The 20,560-nt window shown below is 40.0% G+C and overlaps 1 protein-coding gene across 2 annotated transcripts in view; it reads left to right on the forward strand.

Moving 5' to 3' along the window:
* KLHL1 (kelch like family member 1) overlaps positions 1–20,560 on the forward strand; it is a 442,456-nt gene that overhangs the window by 359,683 nt on the left and 62,213 nt on the right. For both annotated transcript variants that reach the window (XM_065409976.1, XM_065409983.1), the window contains one exon: positions 8,082–8,306. In XM_065409976.1, coding sequence (XP_065266048.1) covers positions 8,082–8,306 — 225 coding nt within the window. The remainder of the gene's footprint in view (positions 1–8,081; positions 8,307–20,560) is intronic.

The raw sequence follows: 20,560 nt of genomic DNA on the forward strand, positions 1-20,560 counted from the left end.
GGGAAGGGCGTCTAAAGGCCACTGAAACTTCCTCACAAGGGTTGGGTGGCCAGAGCCTCCCTGGGAACTCCAGGCAGGACCCTGGGGGCTCAAAGGAGAGCAGCTGCTGCAGGCCAGGACCAGGAGCAAAGGGAAAGCTTGGCCTCAAGCTGCCCCCAGCATGGTGCCAGCCCCGTGGCAGGAGTGACACTGCTGCCCTGAGTGGGGACACCATTGCCCAGAAGCTGGAGGGGAAGCCCCTGGCCGATAAGCTGCAGACAGACACCTTGGAAGGATTATGTGGGGGATAGGATTGCTCGGAGAACAGACTCTGCTGCCGTCCCTGCTGAAGGCCAATGAAATTCCTTCTCTCGTTCTCTGGGGGCCTCCTGGCTTTTTGCTTCTAAGATGATGTTCTGTTTAGAAATTTAGCTAGATTTTTTTTAAAAAAAGGTAATAAAACACCCAAAACAGAAATAAAATGTTTCCTTTCATTGGAGCTGAAATGAAATGTTTTGCTTTTGGACACCAAACCAAAAAATTCAATTTGTCCAGTTCTGCTGCTATAAAGCTTTTCTGATGTTTGAAAATGATTGATTAACATTTTCTTTTTATTTCACTCTATTTTCCATTTTTTCCCCTCTGAGTTCCAGGCTGTGGCTGGAACCAGAAACAGAAATGACAAAATAATTGTGGGAGAAAAATTGTTCTTGCAGTATTTCTGACCAGGCAGGAAGCACCACAAATCTTGTTGTTATGAAATTTCTAGTATGATCCTGTAAAACAAAGAAGTTTGGATTAATATCTGAATTGAACTATCTGAGATTTGTCCCTCACAACACATTGTTTACAGCAGTGGTTTTCCAGCTCTTTCATTAAGTGCACAACTTCATACAAGATAGATGCCTCTAAGGACCTGCACTCCTAAGTACTCAATCCCCCAAAATGCTTTGTGCTGAGGGCCACCAGGAAAAAGACAGTGGATCAAATTTGAGATTGGCGGGATGAGGGCAATGCTAGTGGACTACATAGGAGATAAACATGATAACTCGATATGTCTATTCCACTTCTAACTTCTGATTTTAAATAGAGTTGAGTGAATAACTTATTCAGCAAGTGGAGCCATGTTTTTCTGTTTGTGGGCTATAGACAGGCAGATCATAATTTCCTCAAATTTATTCAACAGATACCTTGTCATAATGTTTGCATTCTGGATTGTCCAAAATTCAAAAATCAAGATGTGTTATTTAGTAATGAATGGTCAGATAAATCACACCACATTGTCTCTGTTCTGTGATTGGGTGAATGTACAACCTCTTCCCGTACACACACTTGTGTGTCTAACTTCCATATTCTCTGCCCACAAATATTTTTATTAAGCCCGATGTCCCCCAAATACAGAAGTCATCTCTGGGGCCAGGCCCGCTCAGTGGAGTCAGCCTCGCGTGGTGGGGCTCAGGAAGGGAGCGCAACCTCCACCCCCTGATTCACCTCAGCGGGCCACGCAGCCTGTCCCAGTTGGGGGGAATGCAGCCAAAAAATTGGGGGGGCATGTGACCCCATGTGCTCCCCTCCAATGTGTCACCTCTGGGAGAGGGTGCAAATATGTTTGCTCTGCCTCCAAGCGTGCCAGCACTTGTACATGTGACTACATTAATTAGGTTCACTGTGAAAATTAGACTTGTGTGAAAAAATATCTCTGTGATAAACTCATGCAGCAGAAAACTTTTCTATTGTTGGAAGTTATAGAGAGCTAATTATGATTTCTTCAGTGATTTGGATGAAAACTCTTACTGGAGAGATACTGGATAAAGTCCCTATTGTACTCTGTCTGTTTCCGGTCTCCTACTGCCTTCCAATCATCATAACAGCTGCTATAAGGAATCTGCACACTGCCTCCATTGCAGGTCATGTAAATATTTTATCAGTTTCTAGAGAGCAGGCTTGGCAGTTGGCATGACAGCACAAAGGGAGGGGGGCATTTCTTCAAAAAATAAAAGAATTTAAAAATGACTGAGAGAAAACCTATCTACCGCTATCAAAATATTACTAGCAGTAAAGAGCTGAAACTTCCATCAAAGGTAAAGCTTATACAAATGTTCATTTTAACATAACTCTGTCTTACCTTGCTCACCATGATATTTACCAGCAATAAAGGCATACTTTAGTCATATTCACTCTATGTTTGTCCCATTGACCCACTGACATTAATAGGAGTTCCTCTTTGTAATAAGGGGGGGAGGGAATAATAGCAACATCTTACAGATGGCTAACTGAGGCATAGAAATACTACAAAAGAGTAATTACATAAGATAAAACTTTTGTGTTATTTTGTCAATTCATGTAAAATAAAACATAATAGAAAGTACTATTGAAAGGCAGAGTCTTCCATCTAGAGCCCTAATATCCTGGGACAGTACTTTTCAAATATGTAGCATGCAGTTTGGTATATGTGAATTTAACAAGTTGCATTGCCCCTACCATGAAGCAAGTTGTTTAAGGGCATTGTATGTTAGGCTATCAGTGCAAAGCACTGACAGAAAGGGGGAACTGAGAAAGTAAATCATCCTTGAGAATCTGAATAGTAGGTTTAGAGGAGATAGTAGGTTTTCAAAGGGGTGGTCAACAGCAAAATTGTTCAAATATAATTAATACATGGCTGGTCTAGATGAGATCAGGCAGAAAGGGCATTGCTCATGATGAGTTCAATGGTGTGGCCATGAGCATTGGTGAGGAACATGAAAAAATGAGTAAAAATAAGGATGTCAAGAGCAGAGAGTGTTGACGGAAAGAGGATCTGTACATATCTGCACAATGAGGATTAACTGAAAGGAGAGAGAGAAGAGTTAGGGACATAAGAAGGTTTGTTTCCTGTTGTATCCAGAAACATTTTTAGAGACACTAATCATTTCTATTCAATAAAGTAGTAGTCTGCATAGTAGCAGTTTGGAGAAATTAGACACAAATAATTAATTTTAAAATTCCAATCATCAAGCCAATGAGAACTCAAGCTAAGATTTTCATAGAAAGATTATATTTTGGAGGTTTTAAATACAAAATGTTGCCTACAGTTCATTTCACAGAGCTGCAGTGTGTAATTAGCACAATGATACATTAAGAGTTCTGTTCTGTGTTTGCTTAGTTTTGCCAAAATTATAAATTCCACTCAACATTTTTGTTGTGTTGTCACTTGAAATGTTATAAAAACTGTTGGTTTCTAAAATATTTGCAGAGTAAACCTTAAAAATGTCTGAACAGTAAGAGAAAAAAAAATCAATAATGCAGTATATTTATTGGTCTGAAGATTTGGCCTATAGGACCCACCGCCATGGTATATTGGTGCTTCGTAAGTAAATTAGATCTTGGTGAGGTCCTTTGGTGAGGTCCTTTGTAAACCTGGAAACTTAGCTCTTCTCCCTTCCCAGGTACAAAAGGCTTTGCTTGAGATATATACCTATACTTCATTTTCCCTACTCCCTTTTTCCTTATAGGCCTATCATTCTTGCTACAGGGAGATAGCTTTCTTAGAGATGCAGTTTTTTTCCTATCAATTGAACTTGAACTAGCAACCAAAATAGACTGTGAGCCAGTGGAGGGATTGCAACATAGAAGTAATATGCTTGTGATGTTTCATCCAATTTGAGTTGGGCTGCAACATTATGAACAAACTCAGAGCTTTCTGCATTGCTTCTAGTTTTATGCCTAGATATAGTGAGTAAGTTGCAGTAACTTAATTTGGAGGAATGCATGATTAGCTTCCCAAGATCATCCTCCAGGGGGAATTTGTTGTGTTTTCTAGCAAGCTGGATGTGAAAGGTGTTCTCCGTTCTATTGTGCATCTGAGCTCAACCAATACTAGTTAACTTGAATAGGAATCAGGAACAGCATAAACATCTGTAACTTTAGCACCTTCATGGCCAATATGGAGTCTGCTCTGCAGGCAGCTCTGGCCAAGAGAAGGCACACACAGGAACACTTCAGGGAAAATCCCTTCCACCCTAGGGGCACCTATTCCAAGCCCCTCAGAGTGAACACACAGACACCGGGAGAGTACAAGAAAGGGAAATATTTATTTACGGAGGGATAAAAGGAGAAAAACAACAGGGGGGATGATAGGTGGCGCAATAAAACAGGGTTGCATTCAACACAAGGCTCCACAGGCCCAGTTGTACCACAGTCTGAAAGGGCAGACACCTAGCAATGTGTCTGCACATAGAGTTCAGGAGTTCTGGGCAAAGTTCCAGTCAAGTGATGAGTCTTGGGTGCTCTTGGTCATCTTCAGTGCCAGTGAATTTTCCCCAACAACCCCCTCCGTTGCCCTCTTCTGCCACTCTCTGCAAAGTCACACAGAGTGACCACCTCCCCTAGCTAATAGCCTCTCTCCTTATTCCCAGTGCAAGCTTCAAGTACTCTGCATATAATTTCCATTGGCCTTGTCTATATTAGAAAAACTTACTATGGCAAAAAAATATTTTGTTGCCCACACTTGCTTGTAAAGCACATCAAGTCCATGCACAAAAATTCTCAAAGCCTTGTACATGCATGCTGAATACCATCAGTATTGAATTTACTTTCAGCAGGACTAAGTAACAGTTTCTTCTGACCCATTCCTGCCTGCCCCACTTTCATTCAGACTGAAATGATTAAGATAATCTTCTCATTGCTGTCTGGCAGTGGTGATCCTGTAGCATCTAAGAACCTTTCCAGTAGTGCATCAACCACCATGACATGTGGTTCATTCATGCTCTCATCCTTTCCCCAGTGGGAAAAAAAACTGTGTTCAGTTTAGTGTTTTGTTTTGGTATATGTACACACTCCAATGACCTTTTTCAAGGTCAAAGAAATTCACCTTTTACTTGGAATGGAAAGTGGTGATGTTTGTGATGATCCTTCATTCCTAGGGGAATTAATTCCACAGTCTCAGACCCACTCTCGTGAAAGCTCCGTCTCTTGCATAAATAATCATTACGTTTATGATACAGAGTGCCATTGTGGCAGAGGAGCAGATCTGTCAACCATGGTCATCAACCTGAGGTGCTAAATGATTACATAGATATGCTGATCCCAGGACACTGAGTGCCCTGAAGATAAGGATTGAGACCTTGAACTTGACTTGATGTTCTATATGGGAAGTCAGTGAAGAGAGTGGAGGACAGGTTTGAGGTGCTCACAGTAGTTGTGTAACTGAGGAGAGATGCTACAGCATTCTCTAGTAGTTGGAGTTTCCTAAGAGCTGATGGCTTCATGCCCGGATTGCGCTGCATTGCAAGTGCCTTTATATCAGGGGTTCCCAAACTTGGTTTGCAGCTTGTTCAGGGTAAGTTCCCAGCCAATGGGAGCTGCGGGAAGCAGTGGCCCGGCCTGCGCCAGTTCCCGCAACTCCCATTGGCCTGGAATGTCAAACTGCAGCCACTGGGAGCTGCGACCAGCTGTACCTGTGGATGTTCAGGTAAACAAAGTGTCTCGTGGCCCACCAAGGGCTTACCCTGAACAAGACGTGAACCAATTTTGGGAACCCCTGGTTTATATCGAAGACCAAGACATCGTGTGCCAGGATGGGAGAGAGACTGCGAACATGGCAGAAAGCATTACTCACAAATGCTACAATGTGGGAGCTTAGCATCAGTGAGAAATCTAGGAGCATCCCTAAATTATGGACTGAATTGACAATTAGGTGTGTACCTTCAACCAGAGCAGACTGCACCATAGCTGCACATTTCACAAAGAGTTTTCCTCTGCCTACCAGCAAAACCTCTGTCGTACTCAGGTTCAACTTCAACTATCTGTCCTTTGTCCATGAGAAGACCTCATCCAAGCACCCAGCCATCTTGATAATAGTGGTATGGACATATATCATGAAGGATAGAAAGAGCAGTGTGTCATTTGCATATTCCTGGCACTTGAGACAATGTCATCTGACCAGTTCACCTAGTAGCTGCATGTTAGTGTTGAACAGGACAAGAGAGAGAATTGATTCTTGTGGGACTCCACAGGAAGCAGGCTAGTGGCAGAAGTGCAGTTCCCCATCACTTCTCTGAGACTGTGTCTCTCCAGGAAGGATGTAAACCATTCTTAATACATTCTCCTGGACCACTGCCACCTCTCTCAGGTGGGACAGCAGTGTCTCCAGGTCAGCAATGTCAAATGCTGTAGAGAGAGATCCAGGAGGATGAGAATGGATGTCTATCCAAACCCATTTAGAGCTGGAGATCATCCATAGGAAGCAACTAAAGCTGTTTCCATACCATACCCTGGCCTAACTCCAGATTATTTTGGGTCTAGGATATTAGCTTCAATCAGATGAGCTTATGGCTGGCCTTTGGCTAGCTTCCGTATGAATTTGCTTGAAAAATGTCAGTCAACCATTCATGAAACACTTGCAGGATCAAACACTCAAATTAGAGTTTAAATAAAACATTGTGTCAAACTTTAAAACTTAGCCAAGATTAGAAAATAGGAAACTGTGCAACTGACCATAATGTAAAAATATTTACTGGGTATGATCTGCCATCAAAATTGCAAAATATCTCAACTCTATTTTTTAACTGCCAGATAGAAAACCTGTACATTAGAGTGCCATGTCAGATATAAAATCAATACCTGCAGCATGTAAAACACTTCTTAGTAATGCAAACACAAGAATTTGTAACAATGTCAGTCAGCAATGTGTGTTATGTTAATATTCCATGCAATATCACCAAACAACTATATTAAAATTCTCTCTGATCTCTAGATTAATTTATTTATGCAACTCACAATTTTAAATTAAGGTCTGCAGAAGAAAAAAAACAACAACCTGAGTTAATTGAATGTGGAAATTAGTTCATATTTCTTATAGCTTCAGAAAACTAACTGGGGATTTAATATATCCAGTTGAGCATCTACATTATTATTGCTCTATTAAACTTGGATACAAATTGAATTTAAATCACATCTGTTTTAGTTCAATTAACAAAACTACTGTTTCCACAATGTTTTGTTTTGTTTTGCTTATTGCTTCTTCTGTTCCAAAGAATGAATGAATCCTGAAAGAATTGTTTTCCAAAGAATTGTAACCTTTTATTACAGTCCAAATAAAATAGGATAGTGAAGCTTAACTGAAGAGCGTAATGATGCTGATTTTCTATCTAGGGATACTTAATAATTAGAGATGAAGCATTGTTAGATGTGCGAATGTGTATGAAAATAAAACACTGAAGGTGTACAGATTATATTAATCATTATGTATCTTTCCTATGGACTACTTTAAAACCATCTGTCATTTAGATATTTGTGATCTGGATTTAGATTAACCTTGCCTATATGCATATTTAAATTAATGGAATGCATTATTCTGTTAGACTGGTACTTGATTAAGTTAATTATGCTCCCTTTATCTCTGTGTGTCTTATAACCAAGTTTATTGCATTTCTCATCTTTCCTTGTTATGTACAAGTTACTTTTAGCAGCAGGAGCTTCTTAACTTACCAGCTAATCATGACAATATTTATAATTATTTTATATGTTTTGCTCTTTGCAGCTTCTGGTGTCAGATGTGTAAGTAAAACAAATAACCATATTCAGAAGGAAATGTTGTTGGCTGTATAAATAAATCTACTTTAACGCCGTTACTTTTAAGTCTCTAGGTGACACTCAGTGGTTTTATAGCTGGTCTGAAACAATCAAAAAAATAGATCTGAACTAAAAAATCTAAGGAGATATAGACCTAGATAGGAATACTAACTTCCCATCTCTAATGAAAATAACACTTAATTTCACAGGGTTTTTTATGTAGGATACTGAACAAATGTAATGAGGTTAGTGATCTTAAGGAGTTATACCACTGAACTGTAAAAGAGATCATAAAGCTAGTACGTAATGTTATTCAAACTAATGATACTCTAATTCTGGAGTGGCCGTTTGTTCCTATTTCATTTCCAGGAAAAGATGCATCAATCACTCATTCATGGGCATTTTATGAACGGCTCTAAATAAACAGAAAAAAATTGATAAGACTCACGAAACAAGCTGACAACTACCGTGAAGCTCTCACCTTTTGGGGGCGGCGGGGTATATGAAGCCATATACATTAAATACATTATCCCATTAATATGTCTCATCAGGTGCTACAACTATAGAGAAGTATGATCTCAGGACAAATATATGGATCCAGGCTGGAGTGATGAATGGCAGGAGGCTGCAGTTTGGTGTGGCTGTCATTGATGACAAACTCTTTGTTATTGGAGGCCGGGATGGTTTAAAGACATTAAACACTGTTGAATGTTACAATCCAAAAACCAAGGCTTGGACTGTCTTACCCCCAATGTCAACACATAGGCATGGTTTAGGTAAGAAATTTAAGTTTTAAAGAGATATAATTTGTTTTGGAAATGTATAATTTGTTCTTCAAACCTCAGTATTTTTGAGCTAAAGGAACAATGCAATAAGTAATGATGTGTGTTTGATGGATATTGCCAGGAATTGCAGCAATGCAAAAGAAATGTGATTTGCCAAAATGTTTCATATGCAGATACAAAAACAATATTCAGTCACTCTGTGGTGTGCTTGTATATGAAAAATAAAAATTGGATATGGAATTCTAAAATTAAAAAAGCAATAACCAAATACAATTTGGGGTGGAGGGAGTAGAAGAAAAGGAAACTGAAACTTGCAAATATTGACCCTGAAGTGTAGTCTTGATTTTCTTTTTGTCACTGTCATCCTGAATTCTTTTTTGTGTTTGATGAAACAGTCAAAATACACTGCACTCTCTCATGTCTTAGGAGAGCCCCAGCTATGCTAGATTATACGGACGGGAGGTACATTCAGCTTAGTGGCAATGGCGAAAGGCTTATAACTGTATAAACACTGGCAAGAGTGGCATTCATCAGCAGTAATAGCACCTGTAGCATGTGTACACTGCAAGACTGCCTCAGATTAGTGTTACTGGGGTGATTAGTACATGCACATGCCTTTGCACTCCAGAGTGCTTACAGTCACATTACTGCTTCATGCAAACCCTTCACAATCCATCAACAATTATATAGAAAGGTAAGCCCTGATTACCTGCATCCTCACTACCAAAAAACAAAAATTGTCACCAGAATTCAAAATTGGTAGACAAGCCAAATTTTGCTTTTCTGAAACTCCAGTTATCTGAAGACTTTGGATATTCCTTTAAACATCTAGATTATCAAAATGTGTGTGCTTGTGTGTGTGTGTGTGTGTGTGTGTGTGTGTGTGTGTGTGTGTGTGTGTGTGTGTGTGAGAGAGAGAGAGAGAGAGAGAGAGAGAGCATATTCTCTAGCTATATGTGCATCTATGTATACTGTTGAAAATACTGGGCCTGATTTTGATTTCCATCAATGTAACTCCTTTTATATCCACTGATGTGAGAATATGGTACTGTATATTACATTATATATTATATATTATATATTCTCACGTCAGTGGAAGTCAATAATGTTACACCATTGTACAACTGATGAAAGGTTAAAATTAGGCCCATTATGTTCAGTAGCATATAGATACGGGGCCTCTTTCTCCTTTCACACCTGTCTTATATCAGGGTAACTCCAGGAGTATTGTTGGAGTTATTCTTTATTTAAACTGATGAATGACACCAGCCCATAATACTTAAACTAAATGTGATACTTGTGAAGATTGCTAGATTGGCTACCTTGAAGATTGAAGTTCTCTCTTTATCCACGAAGTAGGTACAGTAGAACCTCAGAGTGACGAACACCTCGGGAATGGAGGCTCTTCATAACTCTGAAATGTTTGTAACTCTGAATAAAGCAGTATGGCTTTCTTTCAAAAGTTTACAACTGAACATTGACTTAATACAACTTTGAAACTTTACTATGCAGAAGAAAAATGCTGCTTTCCCTTTATTTTTAATAGTTTACATTTAACACACATTTTACTATATTTGCTTTTTTTTTATTTTGGGTCTCTGCTGCTGCCTGACTGTGTACTTGCGGTTCCAAATGAGGTGTATGGTTGACTGGTCAGTTCGTAACTCTGGTGTTCATAAATCTGATGTTCTTCTGTATAGTAAAATATAGGCATCATTAGCGCAAGTTATCTTTCCCTGACATGACCATAGATCATAGAATATCAGGGTTAGAAGGGACCTCATGAAGGCATCTCGTCCAACCCCCTGCTCAAAGCTGGACCAATCCCCAACTAAATCATCCCAGCCAGGGTTTTTTGTCAAGCCTGACTTTAAAAACCTCTAAGGAAGGAGATTCCTCCACCTCCCTAGGTAACCCCCTTTCAGGTAGTTGAAAGCAGCTATCAAATCCCCCTCATTCTTCTCTTCTGCAGACTAAATAATCCCAGTTCCCTCAGCCTCTCCTCATAAATCATGTGCTCCAGCCCCCTAATCATTTTTGTTGCCCTCCGCTGGATTCTTTCCAGTTTTTCCATATCCTTCCTGTAGTGTGGGGTGCAAAACTGGACACAGTACTCCAGATGAGGCCTCACCAATGCCAAATAGAGGGGAATGATCATGTCCCTTGATCTGCTGGAAATGCTCCTACTTATACAGCCCAAAATGCCTTTAGCCTTCTTGGCAACAAAGCCACACTGTTGACTTATATACAGCTTCTCGTCCACTGTAACCCCTAGGTCCTTTTCTGCAGAACTGCTGCCTAGCCACTCAGTCCCTAGTCTGTAGCTGTACATGAGATTCTTCTGTTGAACCTCATCAGATTTCTTTTGGCCCAGTCCTCTAATTTGTCTAGGTCCCTCTGTATCCTATCCCTACCCTCCAGCGTATCTACCACTCCTCCCAGTTTAGTGTCATCTGCAAACTTGTTTAGTGTACAATCCACGCCATCATCCAGATCATTAATGAAGATATTGAACAAAACCGGCCTCAGGACTGACCCTTGGGGCACTCCTCTTGATACCGGCTGCCAATTAGACATGGAGCCATTGATCAGTACCCGTTGAGACCGATGGACTAGCCAGCTTTCTGTCCACCTTATAGATGTGAACGGATAATTGTTTTCTTGTCTATTGAATTCCTTACCTTTCTCCTGACACTGTCAAGAAGTATGGCAACCATGCTGATGGTTTTGTGTTATATACACTTCTCCACTGGGAGCTGGATGAAGGCTAACATAGAGTTGTCAGAGGGCAATGACTGAGCTGGTCCTGGATTAGTGAGTTATAGGTGGAAGGTTACCATTTATTTGAGCCACCCCGTCCCCAGTTTACCTTAACACTGTTTTATTTTATTTTTATTTTTTGTCAGTATTAGTTGTTGGCAGGAGATGGGTGGCATGTTGCCCTGCCTGGAGTGAAATTGAGATAAAACTACTTTAACAAAAAAGGTTGGGTTTTTTTTTTTTTAATTTATTAGTAATCCTTTAGAATAATTATGTACATAAATATATATTCATCTGTAAAATAAAATGTATTTCCAAACTTACTGGTTTCCATTGGCAAACGCTGATTTTTTTTTCCTAATGGAAAGCAAGGTATCCTGATTTCATTCCAATTAATTTTGTTATTTGTACTTCAGTTACATTGATGATATAAATGGGATTACATACAGTTTTTGAAATAGTGTAAATTAACTCTGCTTGAGAGACAAAAGGGATCAGAAAAGGCTACAACATTTTAAAGTAGGCTTCAAAAATATCCTTTGATTTTAATTCTCTGCTATTAAGCGAAGGATTTTTTTCTCTTAGAGCAATTTAGAGTCCAGAGGACATTCGCCACCAGAATATAACATTTATAAGGTATGGGAAAACTGACCTATCTGTACTACGTTCTGGTAAGGTTGCCTAGTTTGATAGAATCATTATAGAATCATGAAATCTAGAAATGGAAAAGACCTGTTAGGTCATCTTGTCCATCCCCCTGAGTTACAAGTTGTACTATTGTCTTTCTTTTTGCATTACTTTTGAACTTTGTGTTCTGTGTACAGCTTTTTCTTCTTTATCATCTTATTTTTTAAATGACTTTACAATGGTTTCCTAGTGCTTTTTCAGTTAGAATACATGTGCATAATCTGATGCTTCAGGCTGAGCATAGACTGACTACCTGTGCATATTAACTGAGAGCAGATGATATCCATTTCAAAATGTAATGTTACTAATTTTCTGAAATAATCAGTAGTTGACCTCAACTGAAGATAATCTGTTTGTAAATGAGAACATTACTGTATTACACTGAACCAGAAAATAGAGCAGTTTAGAGGTGCATTAAATGCCTTGTGCCACAGATATGATGGACAACTCTCACAATGAGAAAAATTCTACACTCTGAAGGGTGTGGGTCTCAAGTGAGTCCATTTACTTCAATGGAGTTACTCCAGATTTACACTTGTGTAATAGAACAGAAATTGGTCTTATGAATATTAGAAATTGACTGGCTAATCCATAGTACATAGAAATGACAATTTGTCCCATAATGTATAAATATGAGAATATGGCTGAAACATAGGCTCTGTGTTTTAAAGAACCGGTGTACAGAATATCTAATGATGCCATAGGCGCCGACTCCGTGGGTACTCCGGGGCTGGAGCACCCATGGGGAAAAAATGGTGGGTGCTCTGCACCCACTGGCAGCTCCCCATCAGCTCCTGCCCCCATGCCACCTTCCGCCTACTGGCGACCCCGCGGATCAGCGCCTCCCCCCTCCCTCTCCGCACCTCCTGTCCGCCACAAAAATCTGTTTTGCATCATGCAGGGAGGCTGGAAGGTGGGGGGAGAAGTGAGGATGTGGTACACTCAGAGGGAGGGGGCAGAACTGGGCAGGAAGTGGCGGGGCAGGGGTGGAGCGGGAAGAGGTGGGGGTGGGGCAGGAGCAGGAAGAGGCAGGGCAGGGGTGGGGCCTTGGGGGAAGGAGTAGAGTGGGGGCAGGGCCTGGGGCAGAGCCAGGGGTCAAGCATCCCCCAGCAGTTTGAAACGTCGGCACCTGTGAATGATGCCATCAGCATTCTGGGTAATCTGACAATTATTCTACTAGTAAGAAATAATTTCTGGATAAAATAATATATTTACAATAGAAAAAGCCGTATTAAGTTATATGCAGTGTTGTCAGTCCCAGGATATGACAGAGACAAGGTGGGTGAGATAATATATTTTATTGGACCAACTTGTGTTAGTGAGGGAGACAAGCTTTCGAGCTTACACAGAGCTTTTTTTCAGGTTCCCAGACTTGAAGAAGAGGTCTGTGTAAACTTAATAGCTTCTCTCTCTCACCAACACAAGTTGATCTAATAAAAGACAGTACCTTGCCCATCTTGTCTCTATATTAAGTTATAGACATGTCTATAGAAATGATCTAGAGAACACTGACTATCTACAGTCATTTTGCCTGAGCAGGGGGACTTGACCCTAGATCTTCCACTTCCTGGTGGGTGCCTAATCACTGGAATATAGGGTCATTCTCACTCTCTCTGTACCAGTGTACAGAGGAACAGCTTCAACGGAGAGACTGAGGGAGTCCCCCATCAGAATATCTCATAACGCAGCGGTTAGCACACTCTCGTGAGAGAACCCTATGCAAATTCTTTCTTCCTCTCAGGCCGAAGGGGGGACTTTTTCCCCCACATCCTCAATGCGTATTCTAATCACTGAGCTAAAAGTTATAAGATGGGCACCACCACACCACCTAAGTCTCTTTGTGGATCCAGGCCCTAAATCCTCCCCTCAGCATTTACTACTAGGCTCCTAACTCTCCTTATGCATTGTATAGGGAGTTTGGGCACCTGACTTAGTAGATTCTCCTAGGTGGCAGCATGCCTGAAAGACAGGTATTACAACACTGAGTCTAGATCTCATTTATGGATCTGAATGCTGGTCTGATCCTTTTGGGCAATTTCTGTGTTTCTACATAATTAATGAACTCCTCCGTTTTTACTCAAATGCTTAGAGCCAGAGGCTCAGCTGGCGTGAGCCAACCTAGCTTCATTAACCTCAATTGATTTATACCAGCTGAGGATCCAGCCAATTAATAACTGAACTCTCTGGTAGTTTTGGGGGTGTTAGAAATGTAAGACTCAGACTGTAATGTTTGTGTATATATAATATTGTGATTAGGCTTGGTAAAGAGTAGTCTCATCGCTGGGCGTTGCTATGGATATGGTTTAGCTGGAGAATACTTTTGAAATGTAAGATAGGCAGGGCATTTTAATTCCACTTGATAAAATTAGTGTTGATACCCTCTCTAGAGATGAGAACATCTCTTTTCCCTAACAACAAAGGGAAAATGAGTCTTATGAAACAGGTTTAAGAAGCTTGTTCATCAAGTTCATTATGCAGAAATCTTCAGTTGATTCCTAGCAGGGAAAATTTTGTTAATTTAAATATTTTCCACTGGTCTCAAATGAATCAGCCCCCCAGAAAGCAATTTTTCCCCTTGCTGTTTCAATATTTTGTGGCAATTCTAGCATAGTGCACATGCCTTTGCCATAAATTCCTATATTTTATGTCTATTTCAGTTAATTGGTAGTAGATAATTGTAATGATCCTTTCATTCTCTTCCAAGGAATGCTTATTACAAATTAAATCAAGTTCTTAATGGCTGTTAACAATATTCTTATTCCTTTTTTATTATTGTAATCACAGTCCATAACAGTATGATAGGAAGTCTGTCAGTGTTTGCACTGGATTAAATCTGCATGACGTGAGAACATAGTCTAATCACTTATTTCCTTATCAGCAATTGTTTAAAGAACTCAGCAGCATTCACTGCTATACATGTGTATCACACTTGCTCCTTATGCTGAGTCAACAAGAAAACATTGTGAGCATGAGCAAAATGATGTAATTTTAACCTTATGTTTTCATCAGTGTGAAATGACAAAACATTGATTCGCTTATGTAATTCATTCCTATTGGCTTTACTTTTACTCTTGCTATTTGACAAGTCTCAGAAAAAATATTTACATATTTAAAAATTCTACAATGCAGCTAGTGATGAATTAGAGAACATTTACACCAAACTGAATAAGAAGGTAGAAACCATGTACTGGGTAGCTCTTAAAATGTTTCAGTCCACTTAGATACTTCTGAACAAGAATGTTTTGATATCTGTCCATCTGTTTTAGAAAAAATGTTGTGGCCTGTAATAGGGATGTAGCAGATTATTCCCTCCTGTCTTCCTCCCTTCTCCTCCCCCTGCCCCCTTAACCTCCAAGCACAAGAAAGAAGCCCCTGAGTACCTGTGCCTCAAAGGTGCTTGTCTGAGGCACAAAGCCTGCTTAGATGGTGCTGTTTCTGCACTGCATTTTGTTCAGGTTAGTGCTTAAAGGTACAATCTATCCCTATATATCTTGTAGCCTGGAAGAATAGTATTTTGGATTATTTTTTCTTTAATTAATTTTAAAAGTATCCCAGTGTTGCCAACCCCAAAGGTTCAAAAATCATGGGTCAAGTTCCAAAACATCATGAGATCACCGTACGAATCATGTGATTCTAAAATATACAACGAACGTTGGGTTCTTTTATGCACCTTTTTATTTTTAGCCATTAGGGTACACTTGGGTCATGTTTACAAGCTTTCTTTATAGCCATTAGGGCTATTTAAAACAAAATGAAAGCTGGGATTATCATGCATTCACGTAAGTCTAAAAAGTAAAATGTTCTATCATGAAATGTATTAGAAAATATGTGTCCGATCTGTGGCTTGGGGCCACTCTGACAGCTCTACATTTTGGTCCCCAAGGGAGACAGTTAAGAAAAAAAGTTGCATTTTATTTCAAGTTGAAAATGTTTTCCCTGAGCCATGCCTTGTGACTTTAAATTGAAGTGTCTGAATCAGCTCTGTCACTATGTCACTATGGGGAATTTAACAGGGGCACTGCCTCTCCAAATGCCTCTCACCACTCCATCTGATCTCAAAATAGTGGCTCTACTGTGAGCTGAGAGTACTCACTTTCTCTGTTGCAGCTACTCAGCAACACCCCTACTACCACCTGTTGCCTTTCAGGGAAGGGAAGAGAGACATTCTGGTTGCTCCACGGCTTGCTTGCCTGCCTGCTTGTCTGTAGGAACTCATAGAGAGCAAGATTGGAGCTTGACTGGCATTGGTAAAGGATGGCTTCCCACCTCCCATGTTGCTGCTTGCAATGAATTTTAAGCAGAAGCTTAAAAAGAAGAAAAAAAACCCACTAAGTAGTTCAGATTGTCCTAACACATACGTGGACACACATGCCTTATCCATATTTGAAAAACAAAGTGTATTTATTAAATGAGCTAGCAAACACTTGTTAATTAAACAGCAGTTGGCACCTAGTTGTAGACAAAGGCAACAGTATATAAAAACATGTTAGCTGGTCTTTCTCAACCAAAGGATTTACTATACATCTAATTTTCCCAGTGTAGACAAGGCCACTAATGAGAGCCTGGCTATGGTGTCAAACTGGTTGTTTGCGATGTGTCCAGTGCCCACTTTGAGGTAGGATGAGACCACTAAACTACAGTATCATCCCAGGTCTCTGAAACTGAAAGAAACATATATTTAAGATTGAATGACAGTGATTTTTATTTTCAGCAGCCTTTTTCTTTTACATACATTTTTACTTTTTTATTCAGTTTTTAAGAACGATTTTCACAGCGGAAGACACTTCAGGGTGTGTTTAACATAGTGAGTAGACCTGGTTTGGTTTAGTGCACTTGACCGGGCCCCACAGTTTATTCTAGTAGCCATTCTAGTCATGTTTACTGATTAAGTATGGTTACACTGCTGCCGTCTAATTTGAAGAGAGCCCTTATTGAAGTCCATTATATGTTCATAAACTTTAGAATAAATCTGCTTTTGTTTGTTTGCTGTTTTTTAATTTAATATTAGGTAACATCATTGCTAGCAACCACAGGTCACTCACTTCACGAAGAGGTGAGGATCAAATATGCACGTAATAACAAAGATGGAAATTGTTCAGAGCCCTGGGAGGAAAACATATCCTTGGGAACTGAAGCATTTGGGAGTATGGAGGGATTTCACAGCATCAGGAGAATGTCATACCCCATATGTAACACAGGGTTTGTCATGGTCTATACTTTGAAAGGAAATGTCCAACGAAAACCCACATGCTATAGGAAATCATGACAAGGATGGCATCTACCCCTTTGAATCAGGAGCTGGAGGCACTGTGCCTCTAGAAGTGTTTTCAATCAGATGAAACATAAAGCCAACATCCTGACATCTCTGATGACCATCTTGGGCACTGTCAACAAGAGCAGAGGTGACATTGCTGGTGTTTTGGCCAAAAGCCATTTCTGGCTACCTAAACCTTTTCTCTTTAATTTCAACATGTGAAATTATAGTTCATCTCCAATCCTAGTAAACTGTTGTGTATTGTTGTAGTTAAATAGTTGACGTGCTTCACTGTAGAAGAGTAAATTTCAGGGGTGAGTGAAATCACTATTTTATCTACAGCAATGTCCTGCTGCTATTTACTGAGTCACACAAAGAGTGGAGGGTAAGGTGTCATTTTCACTATAGGCACCCATGCAATCTTGTTACTGCAGAACAGAATGGTTCATAGTGGCCAAGGGAGAAATGCACATGTGTAACGCTCTGAGAAGGATCATCTTGCAACTTCTGTGGGTTCATGTTGCCACCACCACTGCATGAATTCAGGGGGACCAAGAGTCTAATCATGCTCCAGTTGGCTCCCTGGGACTACGGTGGATCAGCAAGCACAGCAGCTGGTCTTCCATAATAGCACTCCTTTGAGCAATAGGTTGTAATGTGCTGTGCTGCTATGCTGTTTCTTCCTCATCTATCACACAGATGTAGCGGAAGGCAGAGTTTTGCCTGGGGTTTATGTGCCTTAGGTTTTTTTTTTGTTTTTTTTTTTGGCTGAAAGGCCTGTGTTACTGGCCTTGTCACCAGAGTAATAAGCAGGGCCTGAGGAAGCCATGGTGTGGATCCAACCTCCTAATGGAGGGAAGTCTGCTAAATGCTTCACTTGATCTACTGAAATTGCACAGCTTAAAGCTTCCCGTCTTTGCTTTCAGTCAACCACATAGCATAAACTGGCTTTTCTGAAAAATGCAACTAATTTCTAGAAATAGTCAGTACAACAATGGGCAGTGGTAAAAGGAGGGAAGAGGAGGAGGAGGATTTATTTTTATTTCTCACACACACACCGCCCCTGCTCCCCACAGATTCTTTGGAATAGTTCTCTGACTTGGCTCATTGTGGGATCCCATAATGTATATTAATTTATAAACAGCACCATTAGGCTAACTCTGAGATAAAGGTACAGATAGAATTATGGAGACTCTGTTACTCAAGATACAGTCACAGTATTTCTGAATAAAGTGAATTATTAGGCAAATTTTACATGTCTGCAATTTTATCACTCTCAGAAGTTTCTTTAATTTATTTTGAAAACCCTCAGGGCCCAGATATTTAATAAAGGCTCCTTCACTTCCCAGCACTCACCCACATCCAACTGCCCTTGGTAACTTTTCCCAGAATAAAGGAAACTGCACATTGCATTTGTGTCCTTCTATAATCCATCACATATGCATATTCCGCTGTGTTTAATTTTTGATATCAGAATCTTTTCTAAAGAACTAGTAACATTTGGATTATGAGTTAATTGTACCACCAAACAGCAAGAAAAGTTGGACTTCGAGTCAGGCAGCTTATAGTAAGACATAAACATTATCAATAATAGCAAGTGATATGTAAAAAACTACAAAGGAAGTATAATTATTTATTTATAAATGTTCTCTCTTTTTATGTTCATGCCTGTGTAAAAGTACTTCTCCCAGAATATTTTGAATATTCTGCAATAATTATATTTTAGTGCAATCTATTTTTGATGTGTGTTACGTAATACAAAGGTATTTAGGCCAAGACTCTGAATTAAAAAGAGAGGCGTGAGCATTAACTCACCACCACCACCACCAGCAAACATTGCCAATGGGAGAGAGCTCTCCTGTAGGCCTCATAATTCCACCTCCGCAAGAGGCAGTAGCCATGTTGGCAGAAGAAGCTCTCCCATCAACATAGCGCTGTCAACCCGGGAACTTAAGCTCGGTGTAACTATGTCACTCCGGGGTGTGGATTTTTCACACCCCTGAATGATGTAGTTATACTGAAGTAAGTATGTAGTGGAGACCAAGCCTGTGGTTACACATTAAGGCTCCAATCCTGCAAAAACTGATGCATAAGCTTTACTTTAAGCATATGAGAAGTTCCATTGGGGTTACATATATGCTAAAGTTATGCATGTGCATAACTGTTTACAGGATTGAGGCTAATTTTGTTATACATTAGGTAGTAAGGGTAAAAATCACCCCATATGCAAAAGGCCCACAGAAGTCCTATGCACCCCTTATTTTCCAGTTAAGACTCATTTTGAGATCTTAAGTCACACTTAGACCTGGTGCTGGTCCTGTGCACAGTGATGAATGTCACTCATACCAAATTATCTATTAGTATTCAGCAAAATTCTGAATAACTGGTCATATATACCATCAAGCTCTCTGAAGTGTCTCAGAAATATGAGTGCCAACCTTAGGACAGACTGTTAAGAAGCAGGGCACACACTCCAACTTGTTTGTGAGTTCTACACTTAGATTTCACCAACCAATTATCAAGTGTGAACTCCGCAGGCACTATAACAGCTGTAACATGGAGTTACAGACAGTACCCTTGTGTACTCCAGTCTACCTTGCCACCCAGGTAAGCTTGACTTTGTGATAGATGGCCTCTTGGACCCTTACACCAAAAATCACAACAAAATTCAGATTACTCCCAGTCCCAAAGGACCAATCACTTACCCCAGATCAATTGTACTTTAGATCTTACACCAAAGACAGCGCTTGTAGCCAATCCTATAATAACTTAACTAAAGATTTATTAACTAAGAAAGAGAAATAAGAGAGTTATTTGCAGATAAATACACACACACAACACAAGTTATAGTCTTAGGTTCAAAAGGTAATAGCGGCTGCTGTAATATGCAAGCTCTATATGTCCTCTAGAGGCCCAAGCTATGTAGCTGGTCATCCGTTGCTTATGCTTAGAAATCTAGCCTTTCAAAAGTCCCAGCCACATAGAAATCCACTCCTTCTTGTCAGGGATTATTGTTCCCTTCCCCCAGAATTCAAGATGATGAAATGAGTCCTTGTGCATGTCTTCTCTAGATGGGTGTGGAGGGAGCAATCAACAAAATCTTTTGTCCTCTGATGTTCCACAATAGTTTGCCTGGTGTCTATGGGTCTTCTTTTGTTGGCCAGGAGATAACACTTCCTGTGGCAAACTAATATTTCACACTTGTTAATGCTTCTCTCCTGACAGTGTGAGTTTACAGTTTCAGAGCAAACACTTAAATATTACTGTGTAACATGGGATACAGATATTATAAGTGAGATTAATGCATGCAGCAGTTTACAAGCATTTTATATAGTTTAAACACTAAACACATTTTTATAAATCTAATACCTATTTTACCAATACTAAAACAGAGGTGAGCCAGACTGGATTCAAGCTGTGCATTGGTCAATGTTCAGTTGAGGCCTAAGGGCCTTGGCATTAGCTGGCACCTGAGCCAAAGCTAAATGAGAAGTTGAATCAGTGAATGATACAGCCACATGTATTTGATTATTAGTGCTGCAGA

Source organism: Emys orbicularis, chromosome 1 (assembly GCF_028017835.1).
Source record: "Emys orbicularis isolate rEmyOrb1 chromosome 1, rEmyOrb1.hap1, whole genome shotgun sequence".
In the NCBI taxonomy this organism is placed as follows: Eukaryota; Metazoa; Chordata; order Testudines; family Emydidae; genus Emys; species Emys orbicularis.